We start from the raw sequence: 14,098 nt of genomic DNA, 5'->3' as shown, positions 1-14,098 counted from the left end.
AGATGAAAATCTGAACATATATCTCCTCAAATTGCACATGCAAGGTCTGTCCAAAGAGAAACATAACTTTCTGAATAACGCGCCAACTAGCAGTCATATCGTGATTGTGACAAGAGCACTGTGTACCAACAATTTTGAGCTTTAGTCTATCACTAGCCACATCAAACCAGTCACTTAGTCAGTGAAGTACACGCGCTTGAGAGAACGTGTGTTTAGTGCATCAGATGATTTCTTGCAGGTTGAACAATGATGGATCTTGAAGAGCAATGTGTTTGTGTGAAATTCCATTTCAAACTGGAAAAAACTTTTACTGAGAAATGTCAAAACAGGTGATGAAACATAGGTGCATGGCTAAAAAGTCAAAATGAAAAGCCAGTTGTTGCAGTGGGTTGGAACATCATCAGTGCGAACTAAAAAACCACGTCAGTCGCTCACATGTGAAGATGTTGATTGTCTTTCTTCCCTGGAGGAATGTCATTCATCTTGAGTTTGCTCCAAGTGGTTAGAGAGTCAATAACGAGTTTTACTTGGGCATCATAAAGTATTTGAGGGAGGCAGTGCAAAGGAGGAGGCCTGAGGTGTGGATAAGCAAAATCTGGAGGCTACACCATGACAATGCACCTGCTCACACATCACGCTTTATCCATGACTTTCTGGTGATGCATGAGACAACTACCATCCTCCAGCTGCCCTGCTTTCCAGATCTGGCCCCTGAGGATTTCATTTTTTCTTTCTTTTTAATACATATATACCAATGTTGAAATCTACTCTGCAAAGTTGCCAATTTCAGATGACAGAAGAAATAGATGAAAATTCGCCAAGTGCACGAAACACACATTCACTCAAGTGTGTGTACCTCAATGACTAAGTGATGTGGCACGATGTAGCTAGTGTTAAATTAAAGCTCAAAGTCACCACTACACAGTGCTCCCATCATGATCAAGATAAAGATGTTAGATGATGCACTATTTTAAAAGTTTTTTTTTTTTCTGGACAGACTTCGTACCATAGTGATTACAGTACAGACAGTACATGCATACTCCATACATCTTATAAGCCAAGATACATGCCTCATGCTGAGTTTGATACTTTAAGCTGCACTGTTACTGTTCTTGTTCTTGCTTAACCCTGGTCTGTCTGAAGGAGCAGACTCACTGACAACAAGTACTGAAATGCTTGTGGGGCCATCCATACATTACAGTATACACACTGTGTAGGTATCAGACACACCCTTGTGACAGACTGTGCCTCATTTGAGTCGGACCAGGGATCTTTTTGTGGCAAGGTACAGGCAGGTCCCGTTACATGAATGGGATATGTTACGGGAGGACTGCTCAGACTGTGTGAACTCATATGAAAGGACCATGAAAACTTCTGTCATGGGACCTGCCAATACAGTTGCCCAAAGAAGTGTTGAAATAGTTTCCAAAAGTTTTCAGTCACTGATATAGTACATACTCTTCCTTAGGTCTTTACATGACAAAACTTGTGAAAATGTAAAAGAAAACATAAAAGAATGTCAAAATACTTGTGTACTGTATTTCAGTTCTGTCGGTAGGAATGAGCTGGTGAGGATATTAGGAAATTCTCAAAAGGAACTACTTGAAATTCTAGAACTATCATTCAGGGACAATCAAGAATAATTTTCAGAGTCTGAATCTAGGATGGTAACAACAACAATTCTTTAGCAACATAACAATGAAAAGAATATAGTTTAAATAAACAATTCCAATATGGTACTGACATTAAGGAAACCAGTTCTGTTAGAACACTGACAAATAATTTACTGCCATTTCTGATTTCACCATGGATGATGGTGGGAAGCATGAATGCTGCATTAGTGGGCTATTTTCAGTGTTCATCAACGAGCATGAAGGAAGACAACTATTACTCAGTGACAAACATTTATTACACTGCATTTGGCCAGTTATTAAGGGAAAACGTAGACTTAGTTAGAAAACAACACATCAGTGAGTAAAATGTAAAGAGAAGTTTTAAAATTTGCCAAGAGTCCCAGCTCCTTGGAGAATGCCAAACTTGTCACAGCCTAGAACCTTCAATGCTTAAAAGACTGGTAAGGGTAATAAAACTTAGTTTTATGTAAGAATCACTGAGTTCAAAATTTCCTGATCAATATTTTTAAGTAGGCAGGACTTAACAGTTTATTTTTAAAAAGAACAAAGAAATTATGAAGAAATGAAAGAGACAAAATGTGTTACTCTCCTAAAAGGATTTGTAAACTCATGTTTAGGCATTGTTCTTTATTGTCTAGTGTTAGCCTGGGGGAGCGGTGGGAACTCTTTCTCCCTTGAAGTTGAATATACCGTACTTTTTTGTCTCTATGTATCAAGGTAACAATAAATGTGAATATTATAAATGAAAGAAAGACATGGAATGAAAGGCAAATGTATAGCTGCTGCCTCATGTAAGCCATAATTTCCTTACCGCCTTAATGTTCCTATATTACATCCACAGCATCTGACATTCAACTGCTTTTTCTCCTCTGGCCTTCTAACTAGACCAACTGACGTAAATACTTCATGAGCACGAGACTCAGGGTATTACTGAACATTGAGTACTGTAATACATTCCATATTCTAGTTCAGAAAACATATCCAACAATGTTGACTTCTAATACACTATTGCCTCATATTATTCATTTTAAATAACTCTCAGCGTGACATATTGTGGATTTTATTCGATGGCATGACACGATGAAGGTACAGAATTTTTACTTCACATTCACCAAGACTTCACTGAGCATCTGGCAGTAGAGAGTGACTGATGCTATCTGAAACTTTGCCATCACCTCTTGTGGCGACTGTAGAAGGAAATATGAGGAGATTTGGCTTCTGGGTGGGTGCTGCAGCTGCTCCACTCAGGGTACACGGCACCACCACTTTTAGGCTCTTCATCAGTGCCTTAGGTGCACTGTTTAATATAAGACAAATGTAATATAAGACAGATATATGTACTCTTAAGTTACAACAAGGAAGAAAGAAGAGAGAAACAACTGAGAAGCACTGAAAGAGTGGAGAGACTGGGATGATAAAGAACACTGAGGGACAGTGGAGGAAACCCATTACAAATATGCCACCCTTTTTTGATATTCTTGCTATTAAATCCACAATAATTAAAAAAAAAAAAAAATTGCAAATGAAAGCTTTATTACATGCTACACAGCTGTTTTACCAGTTTTCCCCACTACAATGCCAGTTGTAGAGGAATTTTTAAAATATTTTGGAGTGTTTCTCAAACTTATAACAATGACTTACTGTATTCATGAAAATGAACCATACTGTGAGTGGACATACGTATGTGAGATAAATACAACTGCTGTGTCACAACAGATTCAGAGTATAACTCACAGCAACAGTTATCTTGCCAAGGATGTTCTCTGGGAGGCGTTCATGCATGCGGTCATAGATGAACTTGTAAAACTTATCCAGCGACGTATCCATCAGTTCCATACAGATCCAGCAGTCACCCTATTTAATGCACATCAGTTGATTACTTAACTAGTGAAGGGACAACTGAATATAAAGTATATAGGTGTATTTTATAGCACTTACATCATAATCATAATGGTAACAGACACAACAACCATGAAGTCACACATTTCCTTAATACTACATAAAACTGACTACTGTATATAACGTACTTAAATGCCAGTCTTGGTACTGTATATATGCGTCACACTTCAGAATATGAAGCAAGTAATGTATGATCCAAAGAGCCACCTACCTCCTTGAAGATGGCTCCATAAAACTGGACTATACAAGGGCAGTCATTACTTCTCATCACTACCTCCAGGTCCATCAACAGCTGCTTTTGCTCCCGTTCGTCAACTGTAGATCGGATACGCTGCCAGGGCGAAAATTACAGTACTGCACACGTAAATATGGTTATGGGCACATGTTGTGGTTAGAGATGAAAAATACTGTGATGATGAAAAACAGGTGAGAGATAAACTTGTATGATTTCACTTTTATACACCTACAATACTTATTTTTTTAAACATTCAACCCAATCTAACCTACTTTACTGGAGTCCCCCAAAATAAAAATCTTAAATCTATTTGCCCTAAAACATCCTATTTACAGTATCTGTCTAACATCTTCCCTTCCACAATACTCCTTCCACAGAATTATTACAAGCCTCCAAGCCACTCTATCATTGCACAGCTTCCTTGTTCTCTATAATGCCCTCCTTCTCTTGAAAATTCTGTCCTACACACTTTTCAGCTCTATATTCTCTTTTGCAGCTCAAGATCTTCCCTTTGCAATATATGGGGGAGGCAGCAGTGCACTGTTAGCACATCCACCATGAAACTGAATGAACCCAAGTTCAATTCTTGGGCTGGCAAGGCTATTGGACAAAGTCTGTTTTCTTCTTGTCCCTATTCACACAGTAATACGAGTGAGAACCTGGAAATAATGGTGACCAATGCATGTTGCATCCCAAGGGAAGATAGGGACTTGGAAAAAACTGACACCCTGTCTTAATATCTACTTCACATTACCCCTTCAACTTCACGAACAATTTTTGTTTTTTTCCTGAACAATGGTGCAGGATCAACCCCTTCAAAAACCACCATTAACCTTATGAAATGAAGTGAATGTACAAACATTAACCCTTCAACTTCAGGAATGATTTTGTTTTTTTCCTGAACAATGGTGTAGGATCAACCTCTTCAAAAACCACCTTTAGCCTTATTAAATGAATGTACACAGTCTATGCACAAGTACTTACTTACCTTTTATAAATATTTACCTGGCAATTATGGGATGCATAGCATTTCTGGCTACATTAGCAATTAGCAATGTGCAGTACTTTCACTATATAATTAGCCTCTGGGCATAATAATTTCATAACAATCATTGCAATGCCACAAATTACTTATCTAATTATTTTGACCTGGGACTAGTTCAAGTGAATGAAACAGAACAGAGATCTTTTACACAAATGCTTTCTCTTATTTCAATGCTGTGTGTGTGTGTGTGTGTCTGTATTTACCTATTTGTATTTACCTATTTGTAGTATACAGGAATTAAGCGATGCTCGTGTTGTCCTGTCTCCATATCCACATTTATCTAGTTTACTTTTACACACATGAATGTTTTTCTCCTGCACCACCTTTTTGTCTAAGTCGTTCTAAATACTTATGTATTTACCCAATATACCTAATTGAGATACACACGAAATATGCTATGCTCGTGGGTTCCCATTGCTGTTTCTCAGTAAGTCAAATTTAGCTTTAAACTCATTTAAGTTTTTAGACTGGATGATCTCTTTGTCCAGGCTATTCCATAAATCTAAACTTCTGTAAGGAAAGCTATATTTCTTGATATCCTTCAAGCAGCTTGACTTTTTCAATTTCATTCTGTGTCCTCTTGTTGCTCTCTTATCCCATAAAAACAGATCTTCTCGGTCAATTTCATCTACTCCCACCATGGTCCTGAACACTGCAATCATGTCTCCCCTCTTTCTCCTTTCCTCTAAGAAAGGCAAATCCAGCTTTTCCAGCCTCTCTCTGTATGACAGATCTGCCAGACTGGGGACCATTTTGGTTGCTGTTCTTTGTATTCTCTCAATCTTGTTTATATCTTTCTTTTTGTGTGGGGACCACACTACTGCTGCATATTCTAACCTGGGGCGGATCATGGCCACTATCAATTTTTTCATCATCTCCTCATCCATATAATGAAATGCTTCTCTTATGTTAGTCAGGAGTTTATAAGTCTCTCTAACTATCTTACTAATGTGCTTTTCAGGTGACAAACTATCTTGGACCAGCACTCCTAAGTCTTTCTCTTCTCTCATTTTAGTGATTAATTCATTACCCAACAAATAATTCATTGATGGCCTCCTGGTACTTTTACCCATTTCCAGTATTTTACATTTCTTTACATTAAATTTCATTTCCCACTTCCGGCTCCAATCATGTATCCTATCCAGATCCTCCTGCAGCATTTTACAATCCTCCTCAACCTCTATCTTCCTCAAGATCTTTACATCATCAGCAAACAGACTTGCATAACTGTTCACTCTATCTACCATATCTATCTATCTATTTATCTATTGCCAGACACCTCAATCCCATTTCGGGTGGCCACAAACAAATCACCTCCAAGTCACCCTGTCCCCCGCCATTTCACTGCCCTGCTCCCAACTCACACCCCCTTCTCTCATATACCTCTCCACCCCATCCCTCCATCTCATCCTCGGCCTCCCCCTCCCTTTTACCCCCTCCATCTCACTCACATACACTCTCTTCGTCAGTCTTTCACCCTCCATCCTCTCCACATGGCCAAACCACCTCAGTGTGTTCCTCATAACACTTCCTATCACATCCACATCCACACCACAATGCTCTTTTATATCCTCATTCATCAGTCTGTCTCTCCATGTGACTCCACAGGCTCCTCTTAAATAACTCATTTCCACTGCTCTCACTCTTGACTTGTGTCCTTCCAACAACGTCCAAGCTTCACTTCCATACGTTAGAGTTGGTATCACAATACTGTCATGTAGTAACTTTTTCACTTCCATGCTCACTTCCCTGTTTCTTATCACTGCTTTCAAAGAACCAGCAACCTTTCTTCCCTGCTGTACCCTTTCAAGCACTTCACCCTCCAAACCTCCATCATTACTCATCACACTACCCAAGTACTTAAACGTACTCACATTTTCCAATTCCTCACCATCCAACCTCGCTGTACATTCACTGACTTCACCTCTCTCAAAGACCATCACTTTACTCTTCCCTACATTCACCTTTAGATTCCGTTTCTTACACACTCTCCCAAACTCATCCACCAAGCCTTGCAGCTCCCCTTCGTCTTCATTCAACAACACAGTATCATCTGCAAACAATAGTACAGGGAGTTTCCAAACACTATCCTCTCGCACCATGGCCACTCCAACATCCACTCCCCTACCTTGTACCTCTTTTATTACCCCATCCATGTACAGATTGAACAACCATGGAGACATGACACATCCCTGTTTCAACCCAACTTTCAAAGAGAAAAATTCACTTAGTTCACCATCCACACGCACTGCAGCCTTCGCACCATCGTACATACTCTTCACAGCATTCAACAACTTCCCATCTACTCCATATATTCTTAACACTTTCCACAACCCTTGTCTATCCACCCTGTCATATGCTTTCTCCAAATCCATGAAAGCCACATACAACTTCTTTCCCTTCTCTAGAAACTTTTCCACTAAAGATCTAAGAATGAATATCTGATCTACACAACCTATTCCCTTCCTAAAGCCTCCCTGTTCTTCTCCAACTAATTTCCCTGTTCTTTCTCTAACTCTGTCAATAAGTATCCTACCATACACTTTTCTACCATATAATTTACGTAAATCAGGAACATTACTGGCGCCAACACCGAGCCTTGGGGGACTCCACTTGTTACTTCCCTCCATCCAGACATCCTATCCTTTATTACTGTCCTCATTTGTCTGTCTCTCAAAAAGTCTGTCAACCATTCCAGGAGTTTCCCCGTCAGTCCTCCTATATATTCTAGTTTCCACATTAGTCTCTTATGAGGTACCTTGTCAAAGGCCTTCTCTAAGTCTAAGTACACACAATCCACCCAACTATCTCTCTCCTGTACCATGTCAATCGCTCTTGAGTAAAAGCTCAACAAGTTAGAAACACATGACCTTCCACTTCTGAATCCAAACTGACATTCAGCCAAAATATTCATCTCTTCTAGATGTTTTATCCATTTGTCTTTCAGGATTCTCTCGCACAATTTTGCGACCATGCTGGTTAGAGACACTGGTCTATAATTCAGGGGTTCTTCCCTGTTTCCTCCCTTATAAATTGGTACCACATTTGCCCTCTTCCATTCTTGTGCCACTTTCCCCTCTTCCAGAGAACACATGATTAAGCTGTGAATTTTATCTGCCAGTTGTTCTCTGCATTCCTTCAGTACCCAATTAGAAATTCCATCAGGTCCTGGGGCTTTTCTTACATCTTGAGTTTCCAATAATTTGTACACTTCCTGTACCTCCACTTTTATATCTTTTATCACCGGTACATTTCTAGTCACTCCCTCCCCTTCCACAAGCTCCTTTTCTTTAGTGAAAACTGATTGGAAACATTTGTTCATTATTTCAGCTTGCATTGCTGCATCTATTTTATAGACCTCTCCTTCTACTTTCAATTTAGTGATTCCTTCCCTTTGTTTCAATTTGCCATTAACAAATCTATAGAACAGTTTGGGTTCAACCTTGCATTTGTCTATTATACCTTTTTCAAAATTCCTTTCTTCTTCTCTACGTATTCTTGTGTAATCATTTCTATTTCTTTTATATTCTTCCTTTGTTCTGGTGTTGCCCCTCTTTCTCCAGTTGTTCCACGCCTTATCTCTTTCTTTTTTTGCTATCATACACCTTCTATTAAACCACTCCTTTTTCCTGTTTTCTTTCCCTCTTACTCTTGGTACAAATTTTTCCACTCCCAAATTGTAGAGGTCTAGAAAGATATCCCACTTCCTTTGTATCTCTCTTGTTTCTCTGAATTTTCTCCAATCCGTATTTTCAAAAAAGTTTCTCAGTCCTGTGAAATTAGCTTTCCCAAAGTTGTATCTTCCCTGTCTATGAAGTTCGTCTCTTGGCTCGACGTTCCCTATTATCATCTGGAACTCAATGACCACATGATCACTTCTTCCTATAGGACTGAAATATTTCAATGATTCTATTACATCGGGTTCTTTGGTAAACAGTAAATCTAACCTTGCTGGTGTGTCCTCACCTCGGAACCGTGTCTCTTCTCTAACCCATTGCGTCATCACATTATTCATTATTATATTTAATAATATAGTGCCCCATGAGTCCTCGCTGCCTCCTGATTCCCATTCCTCCCTGTTCACCTCTTTACAGTTAAAGTCACCCACCAAAATTATATTATTGCTTTTCTCAATTATTTTTTGTAAATGGCTAGCCATATCTGACAAAATCTCATGGTATTCGTCATCATTCCGTGCTCTCATCCTAGGGGGAACATACACTACCGCCATATCTCTCTTGACTTTCTCTCCAGTTTCTAATTTCTTATATATCACTTCAGCCCTGCCTTCTCCCATTTCCACGGTATCTACATTTATGTTGTTCTTCACTGCTATCATCACTCCTCCTCCCGTTTTTTCTATTCGGTCTCTTCTCCACAGATTGTATTAACCATCTCCCAAATGAACATCAATATCCTCTCTTAATTTGGTCTCTACAAAGCACATGACATCAGGTTCTTATTCTCTCAAGAAATCATTAATTTAAAGCCTGGCCGATATTAAACCATCAATATTAGTGTATATCACCTTTAAATTATTTTTCATGTTTTTTATACCCTCTTCTCTCCTTCTCTCCGTCAGTACCACTTCCTCAATTTCTTATCTTTCACAGCTATCCCCCTTAGTTTCCTTCGCTTCTATTTCCTTATATACCACTTCCTTACTTTCATATCCAATACTCGCCAAAAAAAAAGCATTACATTCTTCCTCTGTCCTCTTATCATTTTTTTCCTTTGCTTGATCCTTTAATGATTTTAAAACTTCTCTTTCTTCTTCATTTAAATCTTTTCTTATTATAATATTTTCCATTCCAGCCTCTTTGCTTAATTTCCAGGTCATTTTGAGTATATCATTTACTAAACTTTCTGATGCCAACTTGACTCTCATTGGTCTTGTTTCCCCTTTCCTGTAAGGCCCTATCCTCCTTACTTCTTCAATTTCTTTTACCCACTTGTCTCCTTCGGGGTCAATTTTGCCTAATATACCTCCCACCAGGTTCATGTCTCTCTCGAGTCTCACGAATCTTAACCTTTTCTTCCTCCTCCCTGTTTCCAAATATTACCACGCATCTGTTCCTTTCTACAGTTTCTCTCACTATTTTCTCTTTTTTCTTCAGTATTTTCACTACATTTTCTTCCATCTTTTTCTTGTTCATTTCCCTTTCTTCCTGGATGATTTCTCTTAAGCTGACCACTTCTTTCTGTTCTTCTTCTGCGTGTGCCCACTTTGCCTTATGTTCTTCTAATACACTACTCACCTTCTCTGTTTTATTAGTACTCTCTTCTAGTTTCCTCCTCAATTCAACATTTTCACACTTCAAATTTCTGATTTCTTCATTCGCCGTCTCATTGGACTGGATCAGACTCTTTATAGTAATTTCCGTATTCTCAGACACGTCCTTTAACACTAAATTCTCCACTTTCTTTTCAAGTTCACTAATCCTCATTACCAATGTTTTAACCAGATCCATGATATTAGTATTTCTATCAAATCCTGGAAATTCGAGTCCCTCAGTGTTTACATTTTCGGCCATGTTGGATGTTGGTTACTGTAGCAAAAACAGCTGTTACCGAAAATACTACAAAACATTCATGTATATTCTTCCCCATAAATCTTTACATTTTTGGTAGTCTATATTAACTTACAATATTTTAAACTTAAAACAAAACCATAGGAGACAGGATAAACATAAATCCTGGAAACTACTTAAGGTATGCAGCCTGGGCCTGGGAGCTGTTGAGAGACACGTCTGTCCATGTGTGTGTGTGTGTGTGTGTGTGTGTGTGTGTGTGTGTGTGTGTGTGTGTGTGTGTTCTTACCTTACCTAATTGTTCTTACCTAATTGTATCTTTACAGGAATGAGTCAAGCTCGTACTGTCCCGTGTCTTAAACCATATTTATCGTACATATCCTTAAATTTGTGAATTGTTTTGGCACACACTATTTCATTCGGTAGTGCATTCCATTGATCAATTGCTCTGTTTGGGAAACTGAATTTCCTTACGTCTTTATCACCTTTCTTCTTATGCAGTTTTTTGCAGTGTCCTCTTGCTGATGCTTCTCCATATGTTAAATAATCATTTATATCTATTTTCTCCTTCCCTGATATGCACTTATGTAGCATTATCATGTCACCTCTCTTCCTTCTCTCCTGTAGGATTGGTAGATTCAGTTTATTTAGTCTTTCTTCGCAGCTTAGGTCCCTTAAGCTTGGTATCCATCTTGTAGCGGCCCTTTGAACATTTTCAATCTTGTCTACATGCTTTTTGAGATGAGGACTCCAGACTACTGATGCATATTCCAGGGTTGGTCTAATGAATGATGTTATTATCCTTCTTAGCATGTCTTCATTTATGTATGTGAATGCTGTTCTCATATTTGCAAGCAGTGTATACATGTTCCGTACCTTCTCGCTGATGTGGTCAGCCGGAGATAGTCTGTTATTGATAATCACACCTAGGTCTTTCTCTCTTTCTGATGTGTATAGGGTTTTATTTCCTAACTTATAATCCCATACAGGTCTTTTTCCACTTTTACCAAACTTGATTACATGACACTTGTCCACATTGAATTCCATTTGCCATGTACTACTCCATTCATGAAGTTTATTTAATTCTTCTTGTAGCTCCCTACAGGAGTCTGTGCTAGTAATTCTCCTTTGTATTTTTGCATCATCTGCAAACATATTCAGATAGCTCTCATTTCCAGTGTTACTGTTTATATCATTTATATACACTAAAAACGTGATTGGTGCCAGCACTGAACCCTGTGGTACTCCACTAGTCACTTCTTTCCATGATGAGTAGTTTCCTCTTAGTACTGTCCTCATTTCTCTTTTTATGAGAAAGTCTTGCATCCAACAAAACAGTTTGCCTCGAATTCCTCCTTGATGGTACAGTTTCCATAAAAGTCTTTGGTGTGGTACTGTGTCAAAAGCTTTCTTGAAATCTAAATAGATACTCTCCACCCATCCTTCCCTTTCCTGTATTGTGTTTGTTACTCTGTCATAGTAGCTCAGCAGATTAGTAACACATGATTTTCCTTTTCTGAAACCAAACTGTCTTTCTGTTATCATACTGTGTTCTTCTAGATGATTTACCCAAGCTTTTCTTATATGCTTTTCTAATACCTTGCTTACAACACTGGTCAGTGATACTGGTCGGTAGTTGAGTGGATTCTGTCTATTTCCTTTCTTGAATAAGGGGACAATATTTGCTTTTCTCCAAATATCAGGTAGTTTACCTTGACTCAAGGATTTCTTGAAAATTAAAAATAATGGTTTACTTAACTCCTTTGCACATTCTCGTAATACCCAACATGAAATTTCATCAGGACCACTTGCTTTTCCTCTGTCTAATCTACTTAACTCCTCCTGTATTACTTTTTCTGCTATTTGTATATCTGGTAGTACGTGTGGACATGCGTGTTCCACATAGTCCCTCTCAAAATTTTTTTCTTCTGTAAAAACTAATTGGAAATTCTTATTTAGTGCTTCACAAATATCTTTCTCTTGTGTATAAGTGATTCCCTCATCCGTAATGGATTGTATTATATCTTTTACTTTGGTTTTGCTTCTGATATAGCTGTAAAACAGCTTTGGTTGATCACTACTTTTATTTATTATATCCTCCTCAAACTGTTTTTGGGCTTCCCTCCTTATTCTTGTATAGTCGTTTCTTGCCTGTTTGTAATTATTATACGCCCTTTCACTATTGTGTCTTCTGTATCTATTCCACAACAAATCTCTTCTTTCTTTTGATTTTTTACATTCTGTATTGAACCATTTCTGTATTTTCTTATCTGCTTCTTTGTGCTGTGGGATGTACTTCTGGACTCCTATTTCATAAAATTCACATTATTTTTTATATACAGTATTTAAATCTTGTCCTCTAAGCTCATTTTCCCAATCAACTTCTAAGAAATACTTCTTTAGGTCTTGATAATTTCCCTTTTTATAGTTTAGGCTCTTTTTGTAACTGTCATTGCTGTTTACTATGTCATATGCTATCCTGAAGTTATAATTTAGTACTGCATGATCGCTTTTGCCGAGTGGAGGGTGATACATTACACTGTCAATATCATTTTCTTGTCTAGTAAATATTAGATCTAGCACTGAAGGTACATCAAGTCCTCTTTTCCTGGTGGTTTCCCTCACATGTTGCGTTAGGAAAAACTCTTGTACTAGATCCAGGAGCTTTTGGTCCCAACAGTTTTCTTGGCTAATTATATCTAGAGTATTCCAATTTATATTTGTATTGAAATCCCCAGTTAGTATAATTCTTTCCAATTTCTCTTCCATTTTATGTAGTAATGATCTTATACTTTGAATTGTACTCTCTGCCAGGTCCTCATATTCGTCTCTTTCCCATGTGTTTGATCTGGGTGGCATGTACAAATTGGCTACAATTACTTTACCTTCAGATGTGTTGATCTCTACTGCAATCAGTTCTACTTGTGATGGTATAACTAGGTTTATTTCCTTGACTTTTAGATTTTCCTTAGTTAATATTATAATTCATCCTCCTTTTTTTAAATTTCTGTCTCTTCTCCATATATTGTATTCCTCTAAGTTTAGTATGTCATTGGATATCCTTGGTGTTAATTTTGTTTCCGTTAGGCATATTATTTGTGGTTCATTTTCTCTGACATAATCATTCATCTCTAGTAATTTTGATACCATTCCATCCACATTTGAGTACATCAACTTTATCATTTTGTTTATATACTTGTCATGACATGGTTCTACTACCTTCCTCCTTTTTCTTCCATCCTGTTTGTGTACCACTTTCGTACCTGTAGTCCTATTACTTTGTAAAAAAATTTCTTCTTCTCCTCTTCTGATCTTCCCTCATTTTTTTGTTTTTGCTTCCTCCCTTTTCTCTTTCAGTAATTCCAGATCCTCTTGTGTTAGGCATCTTTTTATCCATACATTTTTGAACTCCTCTTTTTCCATAAGATTCTTTGCATTTTTTAGTATCTCTTCCACAGTGTTTACACTCTGGAAAGTCACCTTTAGAGGTCTTGTCTTGCTTTTCTCGTATTTCCCTAACCTTTTGTGTTCCTCTATGTCTTTACTACAGATTTCCTCTGATACTTCTTTCAGTAGGCTCATTACATTTGCCATCTCCTTTTCGTCTCTTGTGATCTTGTTTTTTACTTCTTCCTCTTCTATACCAGTGATTACTACAGATTTGTTTATCTCTATTGAATCTCTGACTAACTTTGGATTGTTTTGGATTATTCTTTTCACTTCCTTTTTAATGCTTTTTTTCTCCACCCTTGTT

The 14,098-nt window shown here is 37.9% G+C and overlaps 1 protein-coding gene across 3 annotated transcripts in view; it reads right to left on the bottom strand.

The window, feature by feature from the left end:
• LOC145398761 (dual specificity mitogen-activated protein kinase kinase 4-like) overlaps positions 1-14,098 on the bottom strand; it is an 82,394-nt gene that overhangs the window by 19,997 nt on the left and 48,299 nt on the right. For all 3 annotated transcript variants that reach the window (XM_080271568.1, XM_080271570.1, XM_080271569.1), the window contains 2 exons: positions 3,745-3,864; positions 3,369-3,488 (listed from right to left, as the gene is read on the bottom strand). In XM_080271568.1, the coding sequence (XP_080127694.1) occupies positions 3,369-3,488; positions 3,745-3,864 (240 nt within the window). The remainder of the gene's footprint in view (positions 1-3,368; positions 3,489-3,744; positions 3,865-14,098) is intronic.

Source organism: Coenobita brevimanus, chromosome 46 (assembly GCF_032717465.1).
Source record: "Coenobita brevimanus isolate Jiangsu-jjx chromosome 46, ASM3271746v2, whole genome shotgun sequence".
NCBI lineage: Eukaryota > Metazoa > Arthropoda > Malacostraca > Decapoda > Coenobitidae > Coenobita > Coenobita brevimanus.
The sequence above is the reverse complement of the archived record's forward strand: the minus strand, read 5'-3'. Positions and strand labels throughout refer to the sequence as shown.